Source organism: Xyrauchen texanus, chromosome 1 (genome assembly GCF_025860055.1).
Source record: "Xyrauchen texanus isolate HMW12.3.18 chromosome 1, RBS_HiC_50CHRs, whole genome shotgun sequence".
Classification (NCBI taxonomy): Eukaryota; Metazoa; Chordata; class Actinopteri; order Cypriniformes; family Catostomidae; genus Xyrauchen; species Xyrauchen texanus.
Genome location: NC_068276.1, coordinates 38,883,616 through 38,911,593, shown reverse-complemented (window position 1 = coordinate 38,911,593; position 27,978 = coordinate 38,883,616). Strand labels below are relative to the sequence as shown.

At 36.7% G+C, this 27,978-nt stretch overlaps 2 protein-coding genes across 3 annotated transcripts in view; one reads left to right on the top strand and one right to left on the bottom strand.

Moving 5' to 3' along the window:
• LOC127635271 (vacuolar protein sorting-associated protein 35) overlaps positions 1 to 14,173 on the top strand; it is a 31,966-nt gene extending 17,793 nt beyond the window's left edge. For both annotated transcript variants that reach the window (XM_052115214.1, XM_052115298.1), the window contains exons 10-17: positions 229 to 377; positions 3,181 to 3,388; positions 5,100 to 5,255; positions 5,640 to 5,762; positions 6,939 to 7,118; positions 7,328 to 7,567; positions 10,279 to 10,422; positions 12,674 to 14,173. In XM_052115214.1, the coding sequence (XP_051971174.1) occupies positions 229 to 377; positions 3,181 to 3,388; positions 5,100 to 5,255; positions 5,640 to 5,762; positions 6,939 to 7,118; positions 7,328 to 7,567; positions 10,279 to 10,422; positions 12,674 to 12,853 (1,380 nt within the window). In that variant the 3' untranslated portion in view covers positions 12,854 to 14,173. The remainder of the gene's footprint in view (positions 1 to 228; positions 378 to 3,180; positions 3,389 to 5,099; positions 5,256 to 5,639; positions 5,763 to 6,938; positions 7,119 to 7,327; positions 7,568 to 10,278; positions 10,423 to 12,673) is intronic.
• A 316-nt stretch (positions 14,174 to 14,489) lies between these two features.
• Positions 14,490 to 19,310, bottom strand: LOC127635957 (histamine H3 receptor-like). Its single transcript, XM_052116309.1, has 3 exons — positions 18,945 to 19,310; positions 18,688 to 18,854; positions 14,490 to 16,440 (listed from the first exon to the last, which is right to left on the bottom strand). The coding sequence occupies exons 1-3, from the start codon at positions 19,282 to 19,284 to the stop codon at positions 15,526 to 15,528; spliced, it is 1,422 nt and encodes a 473-aa protein (XP_051972269.1). The 5' UTR covers positions 19,285 to 19,310; the 3' UTR covers positions 14,490 to 15,525.
• Between the last annotated feature and the right edge of the window lie 8,668 nt (positions 19,311 to 27,978).

Here is a 27,978-nt window from a genome sequence, read left to right as displayed (position 1 = left end):
AAATTAGTTCCACACAATAATGTAAAGATATTCTAAACTGATTATGCAAAAAAACAACACTGGTATCGGATCGGTATAAGCCGATACTGAGATTTCAGATATTGGATCGGAAGAAAAAGTGGTATCTGTGCATCCATAGTTTATTGTTCCTCAGAAACTACATTATGCTAACATAGCAAGGATTCAAATATAAATGTTTCATGGTGCCGTCTTTATTCTTCTCATTAGTCTCGTCAGGACATGCCATCCGAAGATGTTGTTTCACTCCAAGTGTCTCTCATCAACCTGGCCATGAAGTGCTACCCTGAGCGTGTGGACTATGTGGATAAAGTATTGGAGAGTACTGTGGAGATCTTTAATAAACTCAACTTGGAGCAGTGAGTCTTAGCTACACTATTTTTCTCACTCTGTTTAGCAGATCACAGAGCACATGGTCAAACCAACACCCATTTTTACCAGCACAGCTTGTGCATTACCAAAAGTTTTATTTGCTCTTGATTTTAGTGCCTGATCTCTGTTTTTAGCGTATTGTTTTGTGTGTAACGGAACAGTTGCTAATGAGACTTCTTAAATTACACCAATCAGCCACCTGCCTAATATTGTGTAGCACTTATGCAACACTGCAATTGGTATTTCACCTACCCCTTAGTTCAGAGTAATGTCATTTTAAAAAGAACATTTATTAACCATTCTTTTATTTTGTTCTAACCGGTAACCTTTTGGAAAGGAAGCTGCGGAACTTCTGAACCGAAACGAAACGAAAAAATACAGTTTTTGCTCAGAACGAACGGAAATGAGAAATATTTCCCACTGCTTTGATATAAATTCTAAAATAATAATTACATTAAACGGCAACTCTCATGTTGAACAAGGTGTTTATACTACAGACAAGTAAATTATTCCTTTTTACCAAAATTAAGTCTTGATTTGTCCATTCTTTACTGCTAATAGAAACAGTTACTCTGTAGGGTGTTTACATTTGAGTCCTTTTTAAGAGATCGATTTTTAGATGATTATTAATATATTGCAGTATAAAGTGCTCTCCACTAATATTGACACCCTTGGTAAATATGAGTAAAGAAGGCTGTGGAAAAATTCTTTATGTTCATCCTTTTGATCTTCTATTCAAAATATGAACAAAAATCTATCCTCTATGGATATCAAGCATATGCATACACAAGGCCTATTCTTAATCTTACTTTTGCTGCACATCTTAACTATATTCTTTGATCTTACCCATTGTGATGAATGAAAAGAAGGAAGACTAGAAATAGGGAATTTGGCCTGTGTTACCACATATTCATACCGCTGTGTAACAGGAAGTACTGATCAATTTAATGTTCCTAGTCACCCAGGTGTACTTAAACATTTAAAATATGAATGGAAAAATACTTCAGATATATTTTAATGTTAAGAATTTCTAGGGGTGCCAATAATTGCGGTAAATGTGTTTTAGAGAAAAATATTAAATATTAAAAATATTTGGGTTTTATTTGTATATACTTCTGCGAGTGCAGTAAAGACAAAATATAGTTATATTCATGATCAATTCTCTAAAAGCAAGTATAAATATTGTATATGTTGCTCAGGTGAATGCATCTTTTTAAAAGGATTTTTAGATAGTTTAAAATAGTTGTATTTTTTATATTATATTCAGCATTCTCAGATAACTATTTTTTCTTCTGCAGTATAACTACTAAAGAAAATATACATTGTTTTAAATGAGTTTTAGATATTTTTTTGGAAAACAAGCCAAAGAAATGTTCAAAAATATATTTTGTTGCAGTGTATAATGTGGCGAAGTCTCACCTTCCTGTTCACTTCAATCCATCTTTAACTCTCATTAATAAAGCTGTGTATTGCCAATTGTCTTCACTATAAGAAATGCACAGTGACATATTTTATGACTCAGTAGTCGCAAGCCATCATGTTATTATTTAGCTGCATTAAGTGTGTGGGCGCGCTCGAGGGACGAGTGTCCCTGCGCCATTGTGCCTCAGTCGGGTGCAGTTTCAGTCTCTTCCCCATAGATCGGGACATTCGCACAACTCATAGAAGAGGTGCTGTCTGCACAGAGAAATGCCAGAGTCGGAGTTTGTAGTTAATTACATGACCTGTTTCCGTATTATTTGAACTTAAATAAAGCTATAACACATGAAATGTAACTGCATTTAAGATGTAACACCGGAGTGCTTCCTTTAAAGTGCTCCGGCTCTGCTTATTCCACAACGAGAGTGCTTCTGTATTTACTTATTTGGTATTTTTGTATAATTCCCTCATACTTTGTGATGTACATCACTTGAAGCTGTGAAAGTTAAAGTGCATCTGGACTGTGAGCTGTGTAATTCTTCCTCTCCTCAGTCAAGTGCGAGCTGCAGTGCTGCTCTCATGCGTCATCATTAGTGTTTCACATGATCATGTTACGTTAAATGAGATCAAATGACTATTCGACAATGACAATTTTTTGTTTTCGATAACGTTGACTAATCGTTTCAGCCCTATGTTGTGTAGTTTTAATACTAGCTGAAACTAAACTTGAAACTTTAACTACAACTACCACTGTTGATATGAAATTAGGTCTAATAGATTCTACTTTAAGATTATTTAATATGAAAATATACCATTTTGTCAAAATATAACAGTAACTCATGTAAAATCGTGAAACAATTTTGTAAAGGTGATTATGTGTAATGATTTTATTTTATGGCGCATAGCACAGTGTTGCTCTTTTCCTCCTCAGTGCAGTTTGGCTTGTCAGGGCTGTTTAGTGTTTGAGAGGTTTGACTTGACTTCCTCCGTAATGCTTTAAACTAGAAAAGTCTCACTAGAATTGAAATTGGTCACATCAGTTTTGAGGTCTGCACTCCACAATATCGAGGGAATATTTTCTTTTTTTATACCTGCAATTCACAGTCATTGTGAATTTAGAAAACACCTTTAGAATTGTTGGTGCAATTTCAGCACATAACTACACTCATTTGCCAGTTATTTTTTCAGTTATGAAAAGACCAAGGTGTATAGTAACTGAATAAAAAGGTAGAAATTATTATTTATGAACATGCCACCAACCTTTTGAAATACCAACAGCCAAAGCAATTCATTTACAGTAGTCAAGCCACTTATTAATCCTGCTTTTTTTTTTTTATTACTGTTTGATATCTTTTATATCTTTTTATGCAGCATTGCCACCAGCAGCGCAGTATCTAAGGAGCTGACCAGGCTCCTAAAGATCCCAGTGGACACATACAATAACATCCTCACCGTTCTCCAGCTCAAGCATTTTCCACCACTCTTCGAATACTTTGATTATGAGTCACGCAAAAGCATGAGCTGCTATGTGCTGAGCAACATCCTAGACTACAACACCACAATAGTGGCCCAAGATCAGGTATTCTATCACATACAGTATTTTGAGTAGAATATGGTTGTTTTGAATAAAACTTGTCATGTGTTAAGTTTGCACATCTTAAAGGGAATCCCAATATGTCTTCTAAAAGTATATATTTTTTTAACTACAGTTAAGTCATTTTCAGTGATTTGGTCCTTTAATAAAGGGGGACGAATAGGTTAAGTTGACTGCTGTCAGTCTTCTCTCTTTCTTTTTTTTTTATTATGCTGTGTGTTTTTGGTTTAAAGCACAGCTGATGATTTTGACTGATTTTGCTTTAAATGCAGTTTCAAACCAGTATCGATTTTTTTCTCCACCTGTAATTTAAAGGTGCATTGTTAATTCTCCTTAAAAGCCGTGGCTCCTCAGGGAAAGGTCAGCTGTGACTCAGATGAGCAACATTCTGTTCTGGCCATCACACAGAGAGAGGAATTTATTGATATACCTGTGTTCCAATAATGCTGGAGATGCTTTGGCCTTTTCCAAAGCACTGTGCCAAAACACCATCTTTTCTTTCACCCACTCATTTTGTGAGCAGTTGAAAAGAGAGCACTAAATTCATAACAGTGAGGAACCATTTAAAGCCATTTGTTTGCCAAGTAGAGCGCTGTTTGTATAACTGGCCAAAAACATCTAGTTATACAACACTTATAATTTTGATAACAATAATAAAGCTTTACTTATATAGGGCATTTCTTAAACCCAAGGTTGCCTTACAGAGAATCATAAATTAGAAAACATTGTGAAGAGCAATTAATTACAGAAAACGAGACCGATCAAAAGAAAATATGTGAAAACAGCATGGGAAGACCTAAATAACAAAGCAAATGCAATAGATTATAGATTTTTTGGGTGTCATCTGCATAACAATTATTTCATTGCTTAATTGATCTAATTATTTGTCCAACTGGAAGCATGAAGATTAGAAGCTGACAAAAATAATAATAAAAAAAGCGGACCGAGAACTGAACTGGTGGATGCCATGTTTGAAAGAAGCTGAAGATTATTTGCTGCCTATAACTTATGATATCAGTGGCTGAAAGGCAATTGCGAAGTGTTTTGTGGGAGAAAAAAAAAATCAGATGCAGAGTTTAGATCCAGAAGAAGAATATTAAGTGCTACTGAGTCTGAGAAAAGGTGGTAGTTGAGGACATTAAGAAGAGCAGTTTCAGTGCTACAGAATAAAGAGGATGGAAGCCAGACTGAAAAGGCTCATACATGTAGCTATTGTTAGCGACTGAGTGAGACTTTGAGACTGAAAGCATGAACTCTTTCAAACACCTTTGATACAAAAGGTTGGTTTGAGATTGGTCTATAATTATTTGGAGGTTCCAGCTACTTTGAGGCAGTGCCGGCGATAAGGGGGTACAACTAGAGCGAACGCGAAAGCCATGGGACAACTAACTGGAGGGGGGGCCTGCTGAAGACGTTTTTGTACCACGCTGAAGAATTTCTACCTGCAGCCCTGCTTGGAGACGTATATACTGTAACTTGTATACTGGCATCTGAATTCACATCTCTATAATGGATGTGAAAGAAAAGAATTTAGGTCCTTAAGTGTCACTTTTGGTGTCATTTTAGCTGTAATAAAATCCAAAATTGTTGGCACTGAACAAGATTCTTGTCCACAGTGTCTCTTTTCTACACTCTTCAAGTCTTAGTCATTCGCCCCCTGAATTCCAGGCAAGATCTCATTCTTCTCTCCATGCAGGTTGACGTGATCCTGAACCTGGTGTCTACGCTGATACAGGACCAGCCAGATCAGCCAGCTGAAGATCCTGACCCTGAGGACTTTGCTGAGGAACAGAGTCTAGTGGGCCGACTCATTCATTTGTTGCATTCAGACGACCCTGACCAGGAGTATCTGGTACATGACCTCTCCTCTTACCTCCTCCTTTCATCAGATGACTGCATAGCATTGTTAGACTCCACTTAAAGAGCTGCTGTGCTCTATAAAATGCACTGCAGTTAAGGGCTCCTTATTTGGAGGGGCAGCATGTTTCTTTGATCATTTCAGTAGTTCTGGATACTGCGCAGAAATAATCCCCTTGATGGAACATGGTAAACAAATGAGTGACAATGCTATGATTGTTTGACATCAGTAATTGACGTCAAAGAGTCAGAGCTGATCTAATTAGCTCCCAGTGAAAGGTGATTCATTTAGAGTTTAATCAGTTGATGAGTTCATCATGCTGATCAATGAATAATTCAAATAGATTAATCTATTCGTTTTCATTCATGCCTCCCACAGATTTTAAACACAGCCAGGAAACACTTTGGCGCTGGAGGGAACCAGAGAATTCAACACACCCTACCCCCGCTGGTGTTCGCTGCTTATCAGTTGGCCTTCCGTTACAAAGAGAACTCGTCCTCAGTATGTCCCATATTCAATAATGAAATCCCATTGTGTTTCAATCCCTGATACCACTCTGCCATGACACAACACCTTAGCTCTGTTCCAAAACCTATTGAGCTGCCTTGCTTTTTACTACGTATGTGGCAACCTTTACAGGCAGCATCCTAACTGAAATGGAACCTGATAAGTGAGTTATTTGAAACGCTCTTCATGGGCAACAACTGCATTTATGGTCACTCACGCACGGCACAGAGAATAGTACTAGCAGAAACAAATAAAAATGTTATCTTTTAATTAAAAATTAATTTGTGGTAATTTATGGAAACTCTGACAAGCATTTGTATTAGACATGCATTGTCTTGTACAGATATGGTTGAACACTGTATTCTGGAGATACTTTATTTAAAGGATTATTCTGGGTTCAAATCAAGTTAATCTCCATCGACAGCATTTGTGGCATAATACTGATTACCACAAATATTACTTTTCTTATCCGTTTCAAAAGTATAGTCACAATATATAAAGGATATTTGTGTAAACATGTATTTAGTGTGATAAAATCTCTTACCTTTTCTGTGTAAAGTTATAGCCAGTTTTACAACTTGATGTAAATGATGTAATGTCAACAAACCCTTAAACCCTAAAAGGACTGTAAAAAATGATCATTTAAACAACTTAGCTTAGATACGCACGTTTTAACAGAACAATTAATGCAAGTGGTTTTATAAAATTATAAGCTTCACATTTCTGCATTTAAACCCTCAACAAATTGGCCACATTTACCTCCATTGTAAGTGCCTCACTTTAACCTTGATTTTTACCTTTTTTTAAAGAAAAGGTGGAACGAGTCGAAATACATTTTTGTTGTAATTAAGATTATGCCAAAATTGACTGAGCTAAACTTGTATTGAACACTGAACATTACTTTAAGTTTTAGTACACCAGAGAACTGGCAATGAAGCCAAGTTGCTCTTTTGGAAAAACTTTCAGTTCTGAAAAAAAATCTGTTCTGCCACAAATGAGCTTTTCAAGGACTGTTGGCAGATATGTATGATCTATATTCAGGAAATTAATATGCAACTTATTTTTCTTGTGAAAGTATGGTTGCACAGCCACCATCTGTCATATTTTCACACCTAATCAAATGTATGTGAATCACAGTTTATGATAAAAGAGATTTGATCTTTTCCGCAGGATGATAAATGGGAAAAGAAATGTCAGAAGATTTTTTCATTCGCCCATCAGACCATCAGTGCTCTGATCAAAGCAGAGCTGGCAGAGTTACCCCTGAGGCTCTTCCTCCAGGGCGCTCTGGCAGCTGGAGAGATCGGCTTTGAGAACCACGAAACCGTTGCCTACGAGTTCATGTCTCAGGTAGAAAATAATTTTGATTTAATGCATGATAGGTCACTGTGAGTAATGTGAGTGAATTATTTATGTATCCCTTTCTTATTCAGTACTATTCACAGTGATGCGATAATAGCCTGAAAGGAAGACTAGATCAGAAAAGAATTGTTTTGCAGTGACTCACACCCAAACCTTTGTACTAAAAAATGTGGCAATTTATGTGTGTATATCCCAAGGCATTTTCCCTGTATGAGGATGAGATCAGCGACTCAAAGGCTCAGCTGGCCGCAATCACTCTGATTATTGGCACATTTGAGCGTACGCGGTGCTTCAGTGAAGAGAACCATGAGCCCCTGCGTACTCAGTGTGCACTGGCTGCTTCCAAACTGCTGAAAAAACCCGACCAGTGCCGTGCTGTCAGTATCTGTGCCCACCTCTTCTGGTCTGGACGCAACACTGACAAGGGTGGAGAAGAGGTCAGTATATGTGTGTTACACATATTAAAAGAAGGGCCAGTGTGAAATCTAAATTTTCTTTCCTATGCGACTGTGATTTCAGAGTGACCTTAAGTTGTAATTTGATTGCTGGTTGCATACGTTTCAGTGAACAGTCTAGAATGAAGAAATTATGTTACCTTGACTTGGCTGATGTAGTTTGTGCACTTTTATCATGGTGATATATTCATGTCCATGTCTTGATCTAGTCTGACTAAAGAGGTCATTCTTTAACAGTATTTCCTTTTTGGGGTCAGTTATAATGATCGTGTCTTCACGTTTTTAAAGCATGTCATTTTCATTTTTCAAAAAATATTTTTCTGTGTTATTACTGTGTGGTTATCATAGTTATCGGAGGCGTTTTGGAAATGAATCATGCCATTTTAGAAAAAAACTCTGAACGATTATCATTTAAAAGATGCAGTAGGAGGAAGATGTTCTTCTGAGTCATTTGTATTGAAGGGAGTATGAAGGGTAAAATGCTCACAACTGTAACTGAATCAGCCACTGAAACTGTGATTCATTTTTGGTGCTGTATTTTGTGTGGGCTGTACACAGTCTGTTCCGATTGTTAACTGACGTCTCTATGTGGATGGTTGTGCATCCAAAGTGTGCGTGCATTTCTCAGTTTTTCTCTCCTCCCTTGATTTGTTTCTTATTTTATGTTTAGCAGCATACTTAAATTCTTCCCTTAGGGATGGGTTTATATCACATTATGAATATTTGTTTTGTAGATAATGCTACAAATGTTTTTCTGAAACCAAATTTGACACAAAGATTTACATTTCTATGAAATTGACATATTTTAAAGAATTCTATTTATTTCTATGGCCTCGACTACATTATTTGCCAATACCCATGTATCATCTAGTTATATTTGCTGGAAATTGAACCCAAAATGGTTTATTTATTACTGTGTTATTATACCCATATGGTGGTAATGCATGTTGTTGGATAATCTATTGAAGTACTGTGATTGAAGTACTTTACAAATGAAAATTATTTTTTTCATTTTATTGGGAACACGATGATTATTCATGACAAAGTCTGGTATCAGTGCAGCTTAATATTATATAACACAAGTTGCAAACAAAAGACTGAAAACAGTAAATATAAGATTATAAAACAGATTTTTCCAACTCTAAATTCTAATTGGATGAGCCATATTTGCCGGTCCACACATCAGTCGAATTGTCCATTAAAATGGCAAGTTGCAACACTGCTCGGAAACTGTACGTAACTAAATCCAGCTTTGCAATAACAGCATCGCTCTCTGTACTTTTTGCATTGCTCATGTTCTGGTATATGATGCTATATAATAGCTTCCACTAGTTGAAACAAGGATACAGGGATATGTTCATGTCATTCAAATACAAGAGCATAGTCTGCTTTCCATTTCATCCTAAATGTGTTCAATAGGTGTTAAGGTCTAGACTTTGTGCAGGCCAGTCAAGTTCTTTCACAACAGACTTTACACAGCTAAGTTAATCCTGCTCTGTGCCTGCTGAAACTTCTGTGTAAAGATGCAATGCAGCTCTAACCCACCTCAGAGCAGCCTTAAGCATTTGTTTTTGTCATGATCGAGCTTATATTTCATAATTTAGTTTCACATTTCTATATTCAAAATTGTATATTTCAAACATTAATCTTTTATTATGTGTGCAATTGTAATTTCTGTGTAAATGCTTTAATGCCTGATCTGAGCTGCGTTAAACAGCAGCAGTGTTAATGCATCTAAATGCCAGTTTAAATGCAGCTTCTGTGCCACCTTGGCAGTGTAAAGATGGCTTTAGTAAACCATTCCTGGACCTTGCTTTGTGCACTGGGGCATTCTAATTCTGAAACATAAATTCCTTCCCCAAACTGATGCAACAAATTTGAAAGAAAGCAATTGTCTAGAATGTAATTCTATGGCATGGTATTAAAATATGTCCACAAAAATGACTGGATTAGCTTAACTAATTTGAAGGGGTCTCAGCTTTTAGCCATATAGTGTATATATGTAGTGTGGCACATTCCTTTTGTGTTTAGTAGATGAATAGTGCATTATAAATGACAGTCCTTTGCAGTGATCAATGAGAGATACATCTGCCCCCCTTGAAATGATGCTTAATAGTGTGGACATGATGTGGATTTGTCTTTAATTTCTTTTAGTAAGGATCAATAGAGAGTGTTGTTGTGACTCAAAAATGCACATGGAGAGATGGGACAAAGTCTTTCTAGCAAGTCTGTTCACTGTCAGCCATCTTTGGAATGCTCTTGGGAAACTATTTCCAGTCATGCCAGTGCAGCTCCTTTCTATTTGAATGAGAAAAGACAGCTTTTTTTTGAAAAGGTGCATTTTACCTGTAAGACAGTACTTCCTTTCTACATCCTTTGACCATTGGGCGCTAGAGCTTATTGTTTGGGCCTTCCAGTTTCTCCCATTCATTTAAATAGAAGTGGCCCATCTCTTCTAAATATTCTCTGAATAGGAGCATGCGGTTTTCCTTCTCGCGGCTCCACAGCATGTTCTAGGGAGGTTTGTGTTGCCCCTAACAACAGCACTTCCCAATCCAATTCTTAACCACTTAGGCTGAGGCGTGCACAGCTTTCTTGAGTGATTTGGCCAAGATGAAATGGTATCATTTTTGGCAGTTAACACAGTAGTCCCAAGTGAAATCTCTGTGAATTCGTTTTTCTGCTGTTGTCAGATCCGTGATGGGAGGAGAGTGATGGAATGTTTGAAGAAGGCTCTGAAGATCGCAAACCAGTGCATGGACCCGTCCTTGCAAGTTCAACTCTTCATTGAGATCCTCAACAGATACATCTGCTTCTATGAGCGAGAGAATGATGCGGTATGTGATGGTCATTCACCCCTTGTTGTTCTTCACTCTGTTTACCTCTTATTACTTTCTGTACTTCAACCTTTGTTCTTTACTCTACCTCTCCTCTGATCTCTTCTCTCGTCTATCGCACTCTCCCTCTCCAAGTTTCACACTTTTGTCTGGCAAAGGCAGGACTAGATTATACCTAACTCACACTCATCGGAGAGGAAGCATTTGTATCAGCTTTCAATTTGGTGGCAGATTGAGTAAGGTCTTGCCAGAGCACATCAGGGCCACAGAGTACATTTCTGTGCAGCTAGGCTAAGAGGAATCACAAGCCCACACGCACACAGATAAACCCAAGGTGTGCCTATCTGTTATTTTACTCTCATTACTGAGGTCACTTTTGACATTTGAGGTGTATCCAAGGACAAGAGCCTCTCTAAATGTGACAAAACAACAACAAATGCACTGCATTTACATGATTTCCATCCATGTGTGACCTGTTATTATCCTACCATTATAAAAAGGGTATTACTTATTAAATAGAGCCTTTCCCCCAATTATCATCTTTGTTAATTGCTTTCTGTCTCTGGTCTCGTTTACACCTGATTATAAGTTGTGTCTCAGGTGTCCTGATGCGTCACAGAAAGTAGTGAATCACAAACATAAAACATGAGTTTGAAACATTGCTGGTTATGCTCATACATTTAATGCACTGCGATTGCATACAATGCTTGATCTGCTGAAAAAAAGCTGAAAATAGGAAATTGTGATGCAACGGGAGTAGATCTAAATAAATGGTGTGCTGTACATTTACACTTTTTTACGATAAGTTAATAGTAGCAGCTGTGATTTTGTAATTGTGATTATTTTGCTGATTAATTGTGCAGCCCTACTTCATGAAACTTCAGTAGTCGCTGTCACACAAAAACCTTTTCCGAAAAATGTACAGCATTTTTACTTTTAGAAGCCATGTGTGAACAGGACCCGTTGGAAAATACTAAAAAAAAATCACCTCTGGCAAATTCCCAGAGTGAGAAGTTGTAGCTATAGCTGACAATTTAAAATTAATTCAGTGCAATTAATTATATAAAAAAATAAGGGGTTAAAAATGAATCATGTCCCTGAATGGTAATAAGGAATATCCATACCATTGGAGCAATTCAAGCTTGAAGTACCACCTGTTTTCAGCAGAGGGCAGTAAACGAAACTCCAGCTATGCCGTACAGACAACAAACCACACTCAGGCTTGCTTGATACCAGCGACAACACACAATTGAAACATGTTATTGCATTCAAACACAGCTGGATGTAGGGCAGTTCTGAATGCAGTGATCTCGAGATGCGTTTTGAAGTTTCAAACCACATTTAACTTGACACAGTGACCTACAAACTTTGTTCTTGATGTGACGCAACCAAAGTGAGACACTCCAAAAGCGTTCATGTGATGTGTATACATTGACATGTCCTTAAAAAAAAAATCTTATAATAAAGCACTGAGAGATTGATGGATTAAACAGCAAAATGGATTGCTCTAGACTGTAGACCAATGATAGGCTTATCTTAAATAAAATGGAAATAAACATTGTATTGCCTTCTTAAGCCACTATTTGTCTTATCAGTGCTTGATGTCACAGTAGTGTAATTCATTTTAATTATGTGAATCATGTCAAATATATTTATTACACGGCTCCCTGGAAATACTAAATTCTGATTGGTCAGTGGTGCCATCCAGCTGTCAGATATTGCTCTGAACAACCAAACAAACAAAAAAACGCACGTCCAGGAATTAAGATGTCAGACCGCTCCTCTGGGTTCCATGAGCCATCTCTTGCATCTCGGTTCACTGTGCGATCTCTACTAGTAAGCTAACAAAATAATTTCAACTCATTCATGTCCATTTAGTTGTTTATTTGGCAAGTAGTCTTGTAATAGGCTGAATAATGAGGAGTCAGACGATCATTTTTACTAAATAAACACAAACCGGCGGTTGATGTCATCTGTTCAGCGATTTATTTTCTTCTCAAATTACATAATTTCAACTCAAATCAATATTTTATGTCCATGTATTTGATTATCCCTTACATATTTATAATTATTTATAATTATTTAATCATAGATTGAATTATTGTTATTTAAGGATATTTTTTCAGCAAACATTTATAAATGTGGTTAATTCTAATAATTAATTGGCATATCATGTAATTAATCAACCGAAGTCATTGGAAGCCAGATTCTTACAGCATTGATTGTTAATATCTGTGTGTTTGTTCAATAGGTGACAGTCCAAGTACTGAATCAGCTTATCCAGAAGATCCGTGAGGATCTCCCAAACTTGGAGGCCAGCGAGGAGACGGAGCAGATTAACAAACACTTCCACAATACACTGGAGCACCTACGCCTGCAGAGAGAGTCACCTGAGTCTGAGGGACCTGCTTACGAGGGGCTGGTGCTGTAAGAGCCTCACACGTCTACATTTATATTTGTGTACACACACGTAAAGAGATATATGTATATGCCCACATGTGCGCACCAGGGTATTCCAGCCAGGGGACAAATAAAGCCAAACACATCTATTCCTCTTACTGTTCATACTTTCTCTTGGTTTCTTCATCTGTCTATCTGTCTTACTCTGTCCCTCCTTCTCTCCGATCTTGTGAGGAGTTTCCTTGTGTAAATTCTCTAGAGAACAATGTAAGCGTTGGACTTTACGCTTTTTTCAGATTACCATTCCCTGTTGATGAAATTCTTGCCATACTCTACATAAATGAGCAAAAATAATAGTGTTGCATCACCACTTCACCTGCCTCGCAGGCCAAACTAGAGAAAAAGGCAGAGCTTTATTGAGCCATGTGTTGTTATGGTTTATGTTTGGAGGACCTACATTTGATCCTCCTTTGTATTTCAGCATTAATATTTTAAATGCCATGCTGAGACATTTGTGCAACAATTGAATTCTCACTGCTCTCTCTTTGTTTTATACTTGACATCTTTTGCTCTATGGCAGACACTTTGGTGGAGTGGGACACTTTGTTGACTAATACACGGAATATGTGAACATGTGAATAGATTCTGTTAATGAATGAGTAGCTGTGGCTGTTGTCAGAAGCCTTGATATTTGAAACACCTTGCTTCTTGTCTCTCTCATTTTTAATTATGATCCTCCCCCTCCCGTCATATATTGTATGTATAATCTAATTGTAAATCAGTTAAAACAAAATATCATTGATTTCATGACATTTGCACAAATAAAAAATGATATTAACCCCACATTCCTGTAGAATTATTATTATATTATATTAAGCATCAGTTTAGCTCTGAGAGTTGAAACGGTCTGTTATTATAGACATATTATATATTGATAATGGTTATAAAACATGCAAACATTAACCCTAAAAAGCCCTGCGAATCATATTTGATACATGCACAATCTACATCATCAACAACATGAAAACTTTGCTGAAAACCTGTTGGATGCAATATACTGGATGTCTGCGTCTACTGCCTCCTGATGAAAGTTTCCATGCTCTTCTGGAAGTAGTACTTTCCAAATTGGCCTCCTTTGTAATGTGATGCACATGTCTTTTTACTTTGAAATCTTTGCTGAATGTGATCAAGTAAATGTAGTAAAAACTTTTACATTGTTACTGATATTTCAAAATGGGTAATTGCTGAATTTGTAACTTGTGCTTGGTTAAAATGTCATGCATTATTTGATAGAAAAATGAAGCTGAAATGTGTGGAATCAAATATGATACAACAGGCTTTTGAGGTGTATCCCTCAATAATCATTACATTCATGCCTACAACAGTAAAAACCATAAAGCTTTGAAAATACTGACATAGTTTTTATGACATATATTTTAAGTGGGAACTGATATTAATACTGTATGCATTTTTATTTTACAATTTTAATTTTTTATTTTAAACATCAGTATATTGTTTAGTTTATTAAAAAAATGAATTGATGCCAAACCCCAAAATATTTGGTATCTCTGAAAAGCCAAGGTAGCCCTCTTAAGATACCCCAAGAATTACGATTTATCAAACTTAATAGTCCTACACCAAAATTAATTGCTTGTTCAGGAGGATAATGACTTTTAAAGCCTGATGTATCAAATATGATACAGAGAATCAGAAAAATGTCATCATTATAGGGTTAAAGAGTAAGTGTCCATTGGGTTTTATGACTAATTTTTATTTGTCTGTCCATTTCAATAGAGAAGTTCGCTGTACTGAAGAAAGTATATGATTTTAAGTTAATTTGTTATAGGACCTGAAATAATCCAGTATACATTGGTTACCTTGATATGATATGAGTCATGTTTCTCCCTCGTTTTCGCAGTTGCTAGGAGAACTACAGCCTTTGCCTGGAAATGCTGTACATCTGATATTTAGAATCAATATACAATTACTTCAGTGAACAGCATGGTCTGTGATTTCATATCAACTGTTCTCATTGCAGACTGGTATTTAGAGGTATAACAGTCCAAAATAAAATCACTAATACAGTTTTTGACATCATTTGAATAAAAAATATTACTTACCAAGGCAAACATGGCAATGCATTTAAAGACACTTCCAGGTATTTGTACATAATGCATGAAACATCAATAATGGTACTTGTGGCTTGCACAAAATGGAGTTATAAAACAAAGGTTCAGGAGGAGCTTGTTCATGTAATCTGCCAATCAACTGACAGGATATACAGTTTGAGCCGTTGCTTACCTAACTCTAGTGACAGTCTTTCAGGCATCCCTTCAAGTAGATCCTTTAAGAGTTCCTGCCCTTATCCCTTAGGAGTGTGAATTAGAGCTTGAGTTGAGCCTCATCCTCGAGCCCCTCCTTTGCTGATATCAAGCCAAATATGTTTACCCTTTATAACTCAAAGATTAAAAGGGCAGGCAAACTCATTAAATCTAATTTGGAAGAAATACCACTGCTTCATACAAAAATGTGAGAGCTTGATTAAGTACATACAAATCTCTAAGCACTACAGTGTAAGCAAAGCAAACAGTTTAGTGCTACTGTAAAATACTGATTTGCTCAAACATTTACTGAGTTCCTGTACAAGCACATAAAAAACTATCCCCGTTTGAAATTGTTTTAATCCATATTTAGATTAGAAGTTTAGTACTTCTGGTCAATGTTCTGAGGCTGTATTTTTGTCTTGCTTGGACACAGTAATTTGCTGAAGGCTCTTTTGAAGCTGCTGTGGCACAGAGGATACAAGACTGGATTGATGGAGGAATTTATCCACAGCAGCCAAAATGACATCTCATAAAGGTAGTGCTGGACACACTGACCATGACATGCTGCCCGAATGATCATCAATAGAGTATAAGGTGCCCAACAGAGTCCAAATACACAAACTATCACAGCTAGAGACTTTGCAACTTTTTTATCTCTAGATAGGCGAAAGCGGCTAGCCAGATTTGCAACCATATCTGGACGGTGTCTATGTGATCCAGACGAGTGATCCACATAATGAAACTGCGCCTCGGTAGATGTCAAGAGCCTATCTCCAACATGTAAAGGAGGCAGGTCTGCAATCATGCTGTCTCTTCGTTTAGCCTGTCTACCGTTGCCAAACTCAGCAGCAGACACCTTTGTTGTCGAAGCCAACCGGCAGATTCGAGAACTTGAGGGTAACTCTCCGACCCCACGTTCCTCGACTGGCCTTACAAAAAACACACGCTGCACATCACCAGTTCCAAGCGCCCTCATCTTGAGACTCCGGAGACGAATATAAGGAGGCTGTTCTTCTCTTACGGCACATCTGTTGCGTATATTGATGTAAATGCTGAGATTGAAATATGTGACACTAATAAAAGGTGTGAAGAACTCAACAGCAGAGGCGGTCATAAGAAAATACCAGTTGAAGTAGAACTCGGCATAGCACTCTCCATCTGGCACTACACTTCCTCCAGCGATGTGCTCCCAACTGATAATAGCTGGACCATAAAGAAGAAAAGCTGCCAGCCACACGTAGAGCATCTTTAAAACAGCCTCTCTAGTGATCCCTTTTTGGCAACGGTAACTCACCTGGAACAGAGATTTCTAATTGAATTAAAATGCATTATATACAGGATTTAGATCAATATAGAATAGCAATATGGAGTCCTAAGTCATGTCATCTTTTACCTACCAACTAAAATAATGAAAAATTTTGAAAAAATTGATGTCACAGTGCATTTATTTTAGAGGCAGAAGCAATGTGTTCATGCCTTTGAGTATTACTGTGTACTGGGATGTAAATAAATGTTGACAGATGTTATTAATATGAAAGTGTGCATGACATTTGAGCAGACAGTTATGTCTGCACCAGCTGTGCCTGTGTAAATAATTATGTTAGAACATGTAATGGTATATAATAACATATCTGTTGTTTTGCTTCACCTTTAAGTGACTAGCTGAGGAAAATAGTGAGCACTGCAAAGGTTACCAGCGACACTCAATGTGTACATTTATGATTTTCAATATTTTGTTTTGGTCTTGGTGGCCTGATCTCCAATGCCACAGCCAAAATTGCGATGGTTCTCATGCCTGTTTTCATCACTAGGTGGATTTTGAAACTGCAGCACTGAAGCCTACATATACCAGTACTTATTTCCACAAATATTCTAACATTGTGGTTTATGTAATTATTTACAGTTTATTATTTGTGTGAAAAGGCATATTTAGCATGTTTCCACATTAAAATGAATATGATTAATGAATAAATAGCATCTCATTGTAACTGTTGTGACTTCACAGTAGTCATCTGTGTTAGTGTAGTGACTATTGTCCAAATCTGATACAATGTACTGCACTGTAATGTTGTTGCACTAAAATTGTTGTTGTGTTGTTTTGTGCTGAAAACCAAGGCAAATTCTGTTGCATTCCCTGTAATAGCGAATAAATTTATTCTGATTCTGTGATCAGTGTAATTGTACTAACTGTACTGTGTAAATCTCTTCTTGTACTGACTGTACTGTGCAAATCTCTGTGTCACTGCAATAATTAAACTGCTAATTTCTGTGTAATTGCAATAACTGTGTTGTGCTAATATTAGTGTTTTTGTATGTGCACATCTATTATTGCATACAAGTGATTATTGGTTAAAGCAGGGAGTAACCAAACTCATATTTTGTTATATTTTTTGCAAGTGGTGGCTCAGTTGACTCAGTTTGAATTGATTCTACAAATCAGATATTGACCGATTAGGATCTTTTTTTTTTTATTTAACAGGATTTCCACAGAAATTTTCCTTTTAAAGGAATATTCAGAATTCCATACAAGTTAAGCTCAATCGACAGCATTTGTAGTATAATGTTGATTAGAACACAAATTAATTTTGACTCACCCCTCCTTTTCTTTAAAAGAAAGCTAAATCTTGGTTCCAGTAAGACACTTACAATGGAAGTGAATGGAGCCAATCCGTAAACATTCAAATGCCCACCGTTTCAATATTATAGCCACAATAGGTAAACAATATGCTTGTTGACATGACTTTATTGCGATAAAATCACATCTTAACCTTTTCTGTGTAAAGTTATATGCTGCAATGCTATAAACCTTAAAACAACTGTATGAATTATGATTTAAATGACTTTACAGCTCAAATAGTCTGCAATTTCACAGCCCCTAACCACATCCTCCACAGATTTAGCAATGAATAAAGAGTTAATATGCATTATTAATAAAAATGTTATATCCTTTCTTATATGCTAAAATGAGATTATATATATATATATATATATATATATATATATATATATATATATAATTTGTATTTCTGTTATTTTTCCTTCATCTGTACTTGTCTTTAAGATTTGTGATTGTATTCATACATTATTTGATACTGAACATTTATATAGAAATATAATCCGCAGTTTTAGCACCACTTGTGGACTTTTCAGACCGTCCCTTTCCCAACATAGGCACATTTTCCAATTTATATCAATGTTAAATTGGCGATCTGGAACAATTTCACAGTGACGCCATATGTCCAGCTTAAATACGGGCCAAATCGCTTCCGGTATTAATTCAATACGGGACATCATTTTATCTTTAAATAGGAGACTATAAATACGATACGGGTGGCAACCCTAACTGTAACTGCCTCACTGTAACCTTGATTTTGCTTTGTTGTTTTGAGAAAAGGAGGGACGAGTCAGTTACATTTTTATTATTACTAGGCTATGTTTAATCATCATTATGCAAGAAATGCTGTCGATTGAGCTTAATTTGTTTTGAACCCGAAGTATTCCTTTAAGTCTCAATGTATGAACATTTTTGCGGCGCACTCACCGCTTTAGTGACTGACTGAAACCTGTCGAAACTGATGAGCACGATGTTGAACACTGAGGCGGTGCACAGCATATAATCCACCACCAACCACAGTTTACACAGACCTCTCCCAAGTCTCCACTCACCCGTCAGCACATAGGGGATATACACGGGGATGCAAAACCCTCCTGAAAACCCATTCAAATCACAAAAACTATTAATCGAGACTATATTAATAAATAAACACTGAGATGCAAACCGTCATCAATATCACTCACCGACAAGAAAGTCCGCTATGGCCAAATTTAAAAAGAAAAAGTTGCCTTGAGTGCGTAAACTTTTCTCAACCACAAAAGCTAAAATTACAAGCGCGTTCCCGAGAACAGTGGCGAACACCAGCAGCGTCATGAGCACAGTCAGGAATATAGAGGTGGACGTAGAAAACTGGCCATACTGTGCGCGCCGGTTCTCAAATGTGCCCAAGTCACCGAGAGTCGTCCCGTTTCCTTTCTCCGACACGGTCCAGTTGGACGAATGCGGAATTCCTGATTTCCAAATTAATGAAACAACAGTAGGTATCCCTGGAGGGTGTGCCACGGAAAATAAAGAGGATTGCATTGTGTTGCTGCTGATTTCCTCCGTCAACAAACAATTACGCATGATAGTCAGCAGTGCGTAAAAGCACATTCACCGCGACTGGCGCGCTCGGCACAGGTATTTATAGCGTCGGGAACTGCGCGTTCATTGGCTGCTTATTCAGCACTGTCTGTCTGTCTGTTTGTCTATCTATATGTCTATCTCACACATACATTTTTAAAATAACTTTCAGACCAAAGATCAAAGTTTGCCTTGAGAAGCTTTACCCATCTAGTTTTCATAGGACGCTGCATGCCATTCTTTTTAATCCATTCGTTTTTTAGGTTTCAGATGTGAAAAAGTATATTTTATAACATGCATCTGATCATTATAATGCATTTTGGCTGCAAATCACCTGAATATAAGTGACCTTAATTTCTACTGTACTACACTAGTCAGTCAGTGTTGTCTTTCAAACACCTCTCTGCAATGTTTATGAACAGATCAATTAATAATAATAATAATAATAATTAATCATAATTGAAAAATATCATCCTCCAAATAAACATTAGATAACGTTTTTTTTTTTACAAGTTCTTATTACTGTAGGTTGTTGTCAAACAAAAACCTTGCTTTGGAGTTTGGTTATAAAAAACAACTAACCAGGTGCCATACACTAACATTAGGGGAACGCTCTGTTTTGCTGGGATGATATTATGAATCCCTAACAGGGACAAAGGACCTTTGAATAGCACTGTTCACGCCATCATACCAAATTATACCTTGCTGTACCTTGCCAAGCGGGGTATAATATGAGGAATGACATTCATTCCTTACTCTCTCCCTGGACCTCTAAAACAAAAATGTGATGTTTGAGTAAGTCATAATTAAAAATTTGCCCAAACTGAACAGCAAAATATTTAAATGAATACCCAGTAAGGTCAAATAAATTCAGAGAATTAAATGTTACATCTCTTGAGAATCCATTAGAGTCATGAAAGCTATGTCAGGACTAATGAGCTGCTGTATGTAAAATATACAACCGCTTGTGTAGAATATCCAGGGCTCTCTAAACTTAGTTTTTGCAATGACAACACTATCTCTGCGTAGCAACTGTTGCCTAAATGTTTTATTTTACATTTTACATCCCTTTACATTCATTCAAGCTAAGGCATGCATATTTCAGTGTTTGTATTGTAGCCTAATAATGATCTCCTGACAAACTTATTTTACACAGATTCACTGTTCACTAATGGAAAACTGTAACCTAGCCTCATACGTTACTACAGCTAAATTTTTGTTGCAGTGTAATCATTCTAGCCCGATCTCATGAACATTATGTGACTGTGGCATCATTTTTGTCCAACAAAATGATGTGCTTCATTACACTTAGACCCTCATCTCCTATAAAATCATGTTGTAGAGTGGGTATATAATAGGCAAAGGCAAAGTAAATGTGGAACAGAGCACTGCAGAAATAAAAAGCGTTTAGACCTTGGTCAGTGAACATCCTCTTTGTTACAAAAGCGTATCTGTGGAACACCTTATGTGGCCTTTCATCAAAAGAGACTTAATGGGAGAGTTAGAGTGAAAGAGATTCATGCACTAAGCACATTTCTGCAGAGATGTGCTGAGAGAATGCACACAAAAAGAACTGAACTGAAATGTACAATATGTACAAATATACAGTTTGTTTGTATGAATTGCATGTCTGATGCCGACCTTAAGGTCCCCTAAACCATTGTAATTACATCTACAGTATATTCATTTGACCAATCATCTGTTTGACCGCCACTGAGATACATCTGGATATGAAGTCCTGAATGGATGTAAAGGGAATATAGACAATAACAAAATGGAACAAAAGCTGCTTGAATTCATTGAAACAGATAATTATAATCATGGTGCTTGTGTTGTGCCAAACAGTAACAGATGTGTTCTCTCCCCATCCACCTCCACATCATGAGAGTCTCTCTATCTCTCTCAATTTCAAATTTCATTTTCAGTTTTTAAGTACTTTATTAGCATGATTGTGTTGACATACAATATTGCCAAAGCATTTAATACACATAACAGATAACAAGACAAAAAATAATAATCAAACAGTAACAAATAATAATACAAATAGAATTAAAATAAGGTGTCAGATAAAATCTATAATAACAATATGCTCTATACAATATAAAATAAAATAAGCATTTACCACACACTCTCACTGTGAAATCATAAGGATTCATATTACCTTTATAAATTTGGCTAATTCCTATGATATCGTACGACTTTCACTACAGACAATGATGTCGCTGGACATCGTTTTCATCTAATACACAACAATTACTTGCTTCTGTAACACACAAACGCTTCCTATCATGTTTTCACACTCTACGGATTGGTTAAGTTTAGATAAGGGGTTTGGGTATGGGCATAATATTAATAAGTATGTCCTTAACGCCTCATCCACGAAACTAGCACTTACTTCATTACACATCCGGGCATTTGCATGTGATGAAATCGTACAAATTCATACAAACGTGTATGAAAACATACAAAATAGTCAAATCATAAAATATGTTAACATTTTCATGAGACTGGGTTGGCATTTAACAAGATAATATGAACATTATAAACATTAATATACTGTTAACGAAGTAAATTAAGGCAGTGATTTGTTTCTGAGGGTGTGCACTTCAAAAATGAATTTTGCTGCAACTGATGCATGATTGTCCTACCCCAGTAACACCTGCATTTCATCTGTTTCAGCTGAACTGGAAAACTGTGGCATGAGGTTTGAGAGTTTGTCAAAGTATTTCTCTCTCACCTCACAGTGAAGGAGAAAGTGTGTCTCTGTCTTGACCTCACCAGTGTCACAGTGAGCACAGACTCGTTCTTCCTTTGGTAGCCATGTTTGTCTTTGTCTCCCTTTTTCTATGTTCAGACTGTGATCACTGAATCTGTATTTGGTGAGGATCTGTCTCTGTTTTGGATCTCTTACAGTGTGCAGATATTCTGCCAGATTATATGTTCTGTTTAGGATCTGATAACATTACAGTTTGCTTTGGTTTTTACTTTCATTTTCCCAATAGTCCAAATATGAATTTTTGCTTTCTTTTATGATTTGGTTTATTCTGATATGGTTTAGTTCAGCAGTGCTGGTCTGAAACTGGTGTTTGTTAATTGTTGGAGGGTTTGTGAGTTTCAGAGCCAGCTGATAAAGGGGACTGGTTTTAGGCTTCAATTCTTGGGTTTTAAGGGCTTCATGTTGCAGTGAGTTAGGGGAACTTGATTGTAGGTGTTCCCAAAATTTGAGAGATAATTTTTCAGTATGTATAATTAGGGGGTATCTGCCTTGTTTGGCCCAGCATGCATTAGTAGGTGTCCTTTTCTGAACTCTTAGAGCGTTTCTACAGAATTCTGCATGCAGGGATTCTATGGGATGTTTGTCCCATCTAGAGTAATCTGCAAGACAGAGTGGACCCCAAACCTCACACCCATACAGAGCAATAGGCATAATAATACTATCAAAGATTTTACACCAAATTGTTACAGGAATGTCTATTTGGGTAAATTTGCCCTTAATAGCATAGACTGCTCTTCTAGCTTTCTCTTTTAGTGCATTCACTGCCAATCAAAAACCCATGAAGCACTGATTTTTGACCGAAGTAGTCGTAGTGTAGGGCATGTATCTATCTAGTAGCTAACTGAACCTATGTTTAGTATAAGAGGTAAGCCACTTTGTAACAAAAGGTGCTTTTTAAATTAAGAGCTTGACGGTTCTCTCAGATGGTCAAAATTACTCTTTTCATAAATGCATTTCCCCTTTTCTTTTCTGGTTTCATTTTATTTTCTCTTTTCCCTTTCCCATGTATGAGTGTTTTGTGTGTATGTTTTTGTTTAGATTAGTTTTGTGTTCATATTTTAGTTAAATTTTGTGTACATTCTTGAGAGTGGATTCTTGTCTGCTTGTAAATCAATGTCAATGAAACAATTTGATTTCAGCTCCATGCTAAGAAAGAGTTATTTTTGTGTGGCCACGAAAAATATCCTTTCTGAGAATTGATAGACAATCAGTACTGAGTGTTCGCTGGACGAACAGATAAATTGATTGTAATGTTAATTCAGCTACCTTAAGTTAAATCTATTAACCAAATGTTCACAATTAATTATAAGGAGTTATGATTAATTATTCATGTTTACCTTTTAAAGATATTTTTGACTGTTGTATATTTTGATATAATTGATATAATCTCATCCCTGTTTCTAAAAGATTTAGCTTCAAAGATATACCTATATGTGTAATATTATTGTCAATAAGCCATGAGAATAATATTACTCCAATAAGAGAATTAATCATAATTAAAGCTGATTTCATACAGTAGAAATTGTGAGCTGATGCAACAAGACGGTATAATTGTGGAGTTTAATGGTGGAGAATTTATTCAGACAAATAATCTAGTTATTTGTCATGTATCTAAATTATAATGGATGTCAAACATGACTGATTCCATTATAAATCTCCTTACATAGTCATGTAGAAATAACACAATTGTATTTAATTCCTAGCTCACACATACTGGTTCCATTACAAACAATGGTAACGTACACGACACTTTAACCCGTACAGTGTTCATTTATCATACCAAATTTGCCTTCATATATTGGTGTGAGAATATGAGCACTTTAACTGATTACTGTTTATTTGTGCATTGTGGACCGCGTTGACGTTCATTTGCATCGATGAAAATGTTTTCATTAGTGTTGACCCAGATCACAAATCACTGGTGTTGGTTGCTATGGTTACGAAAGTTCAAGGGAAGTCCTAAAGAGACTCTTCTGGGGCAATCTACCGCGCATGCGCAACCTGTCGACGCCATATTGTAAACACAGTACAGCTAAGCTAATAGCATAGCACAACACCGCCAAACTAACCAGCAAAAATTCATGGAAACCCCTAAATGCGCTATAGGGCCCAGTTCTGACAGTAGTTCTCCAGCAGGTCCAGGTGCTGCTGTTGCCCTTGTGCAGTAGCTGACAGCATCACCAGATCAGTTGCATAGAGAAGAAATTTTACTTCAGAATTATTTAGAGTCAGACCGGGTGTTGCAGATTGTTCCAGTAGCACTGCTAACTCATTAATGTAAAAGTTTAACAGAGTTGGACTCAAACTGCAGCCCTGTCTCACTCCACGCCCTTGAGTGAAGAATTTTGTTCTTTTATTGACAATTTTAACTCTGCACCTTTTGTCTGAATACATTTGATAGTGTCATTTCTGTTCTAATGTTGTCTAAACCATATGCCTTTCTGAGATTTAGTTTCTTAAGTGCATCTGTCCATTCTTCTCTGCTAATCTACATTTACATTTATGCATTTGGCAGATGCTTTTATCCAAAGTGACTTCATGACCATAATCGATCGATATATTACAGCAAGATCTTCCAAGTCCGTTATGACCTTCACCAGCATTACTGACATACTCAGCAGTTGACACCGAATCTCTCCTGCCGCACTGTCCAAACTGAGTCCCTGGTCTGCTGCCCTGTCTGGGGTGTCAGTTTAAGCACGTAAGTGTCTTTTAATGTCTCCAGAGACTGAGAATCTTGAATTAATTGACATATTTACTTCATAGAACAGTTATGGAACAGAATGTATCGATTCTCACCAGTTTATGTCATTAAAAGTTATTAAAAACTAGCAAATTGTGCAGAGCTCGCCGTTCACATGTCCGACCCTCACATGACACCACGCAACTCCCCCATGAAAAGGCTATTTTAAAAGTGTATTCAAAGAAATGTCTCCAGGAAATCTCACACCTGACCAGAAAAACATGGTGGTGGCGTAGTGGGTTAAAGCACTAGACTGTTATGCAGAAGGTTGTCGATTCGAACCCCACAGCCACCACCTTGTGTTCACTTAACTCCAGGTTGCTCCGGGGGGATTGCCCCTGTAATAAGTGCACTGTAAGTCGCTTTGGATAAAAGTGTCTGCCAAATGCATAAATGTAAATGTAATGATTCTGTATAAACTTCTAACAAAAGTGGAGCCAGTTCTATAGCATAAGATCAAAACCATTCAGCTGCAAAACCATCTGGCCCTGGAGCCTTGCCAGTAGGAAAGGCCTTAATTACCTCGTCAAGCTCCTCCAAGGTTATCTCGGAGTCAAGAGAATGTGCTTCTTTAAAGAGATTATGGGAGAAAGATTTAATAGTGAGGGTTAAATATTGATTCTGTTTGTATATGTTTTGCTTTTTTTTGTTTGTTTAATAGATGAATCAATAAATTTTTTTATATAAAATATAATATAATATCATGGCTGTGTTGTTTATTAAGACTGCTACTCTATCTATCTCTCTCTCTCTCTCTCTCTCTCTCTGATATAGGCATATCAGATGAATGAAGGACGCCTTAGGCTCAAGTTTTTGGTCTTCCTGCTCATCAGTTTCAATTATTTTTACATGGGAAGCAGGCATCTTTCTCACAAAAGGGAGAGAGATGGCTTTGTAAAAAATGAAAAATCTTACTCTTCTCAAACCTTTTATCTGAAAGTCTTTTCCCCTGCAGATTGTGTTCTAAGTTTTTATATAAATGCTTACAGACTGTACATACTGTACATAGTAGGTCAGTGAGCGTATCCAACATATACAGAATACACAACAGGCTACATGTAATGAAAGGAAATAGAAGCCTACCCAAAAATTATATAACATATACAGAATACACAACAGGCTACATGTAATGAAAGGAAATAGAAGCCTACCCAAAAATTATATAACATATACAGAATACACAACAGGCTACATGTAATGAAAGGAAATAGAAGCCTACCCAAAAATTATATACATGTGAATACACACACACACACACTCACATACTGTACATAACATTCTTAATACATAGACTACCGGTACTTAGAATGCATATTACCAGTCAATGTCAATGCACATAGTGGAAGACTTAAATAAAAGAAAGAAAGAAAGAAAGAAAGAAAGAAAGAAAGAAAGAAAGAAAGAAAATAATTCTGATGGTGCTAGCAGCCCTGTCCAGGTGGGATTAGACTTTTTCTAGCCTGAATATAACTGCATCATTCTCACAATGACAGATGTCAGTGCTGCCGGTGGTTATAGAGGAGGTGTTGGAGAGTGGCAGCAGTGGGCTGAAGGAGTGAGTTGCTATTAGAGGCTGTAGCTATAGACAACCATGGCTGTGGAGAGATGGTGATGGGTAATTGAAGCTGTGAGAGAGGTGAGTGGTTGTGGAGAAATGCATGGTGAACACATGAAGGCTTGTGCTGAAGGCATTCTTTAGGTTCCTCCTGTTAGATTCTTGGCTCTCTTAAGTTTGATTCCCTTTGAAAATGCTTTACTGTCCTTTCACAGTTCCTAAGGTTTGACTGAAGTTTAAATCAATATCTTTTTTTTTAATCTGCGTTGAAGTTGCTTGCTTATGAATATGCATAAGGTACATGAAAGCAAGTGTGCCTATGTTCCAGTGCCCTTCAAATGCTTTGATCAATCCTGCAGCTCATGCAACAGGTGCTTTTGTGACCCAATTAGAGTACAAGACAAGTGACCCTTGAGTCATCCATTAATGAATAATGTATGATGAGTTTCAGACAAAATTCTCTAGATAGCAAAAGCCATCATGCTATACTGACCCAATCAGAATCAGAAAAAACTTTATTGCCAAGTATTTTTTTAACGCATACAAGGAATTTATTTTGGTGTTGTAGGCGCATGTCACACATTCTGTAAAAATAACCCAGTCACATTTTATATTAGTGTTCATACTACAGTGCAATTGCAAACTTACTGTGAGCAATAATAATGAACAAAATTTAATATTTTTTTGGAGCTGCTTATAATTACACTTAATAACTGTTGTTCATATTACTGTATATTTAATTATATTAACATGACATCTATGTAAGATGAACATCATAATTTAAAGCATTACAGAATCTCTTTTGCGAATTTATCCACCCTAATTCTGATTAATGCTAATTTTAAAGTGCTTTTAAAATCATCACTGACTGCCTTTTCAAGAGAGCAAGCATCCATTCAGCTTGTTTGCTGTGTTAAAGTCAGCACCTTTTTGACCTCTAATTGAAGTGAGCAGTAGTTATGGGCTAGAGTTGATAAGGGTAGAATAATCTGGTTATCTTGTTCCCTAGCAGCCATAAACCTACCAGGTGCCTTAAATTTGACCAAAACATATGCCTTATTGCTTGTATATCATGCTTCAGTCCACTTTGATTGGTGTTGAGTCAATTGATGATTTGTGATCAAACTCATTGAACACTCAGGCCATAAGTTTAAAACCTACAAATCCAGAGCCATGACAGCAAGCTGTTCTTCCTTGTCTAATTTGTAACCTACCAGCAGAACATCCACAAATGATTTCATATTCATTAACAAAAATGCATGACCACAAAGTCAGAATACCATATATTCCGAGATGTTAGATTTAAGTACAGCACAGATAAGGTTTAGCAAGTGCACTACTGCAGTCGTTGATGACAGGAAATTCAGTTCCTCTTTCATGTTACTTTAGGTTGACTGTGAATCCCAACTTCTTTCCAAACACTGAATTTTTAGAAGCTATTTATGTGAGAATAAATAAATAAAGATGATCTATAATAAGTAAAGATTCCTTACCCATTTGTCAATCAAATGTTAAATTTTACAGTATATCACCTATTTTTATTATACACAAACATGTAGATAACACACACACACACACACA

Coding starts and splice junctions, on each gene's coding strand:
- LOC127635957 (XM_052116309.1), bottom strand. CDS start 19,284: ATGCAATCCTCTTTATTTTCCGTGGCACACCCTCCAGGGATACCTACT. Junction 18,855..18,944: donor CATAGCGGACTTTCTTGTCG/GTGAGTGATATT, acceptor ATGGGTTTTCAG/GAGGGTTTTGCATCCCCGTG. Junction 16,441..18,687: donor TTCAGTCAGTCACTAAAGCG/GTGAGTGCGCCG, acceptor TCTCTGTTCCAG/GTGAGTTACCGTTGCCAAAA.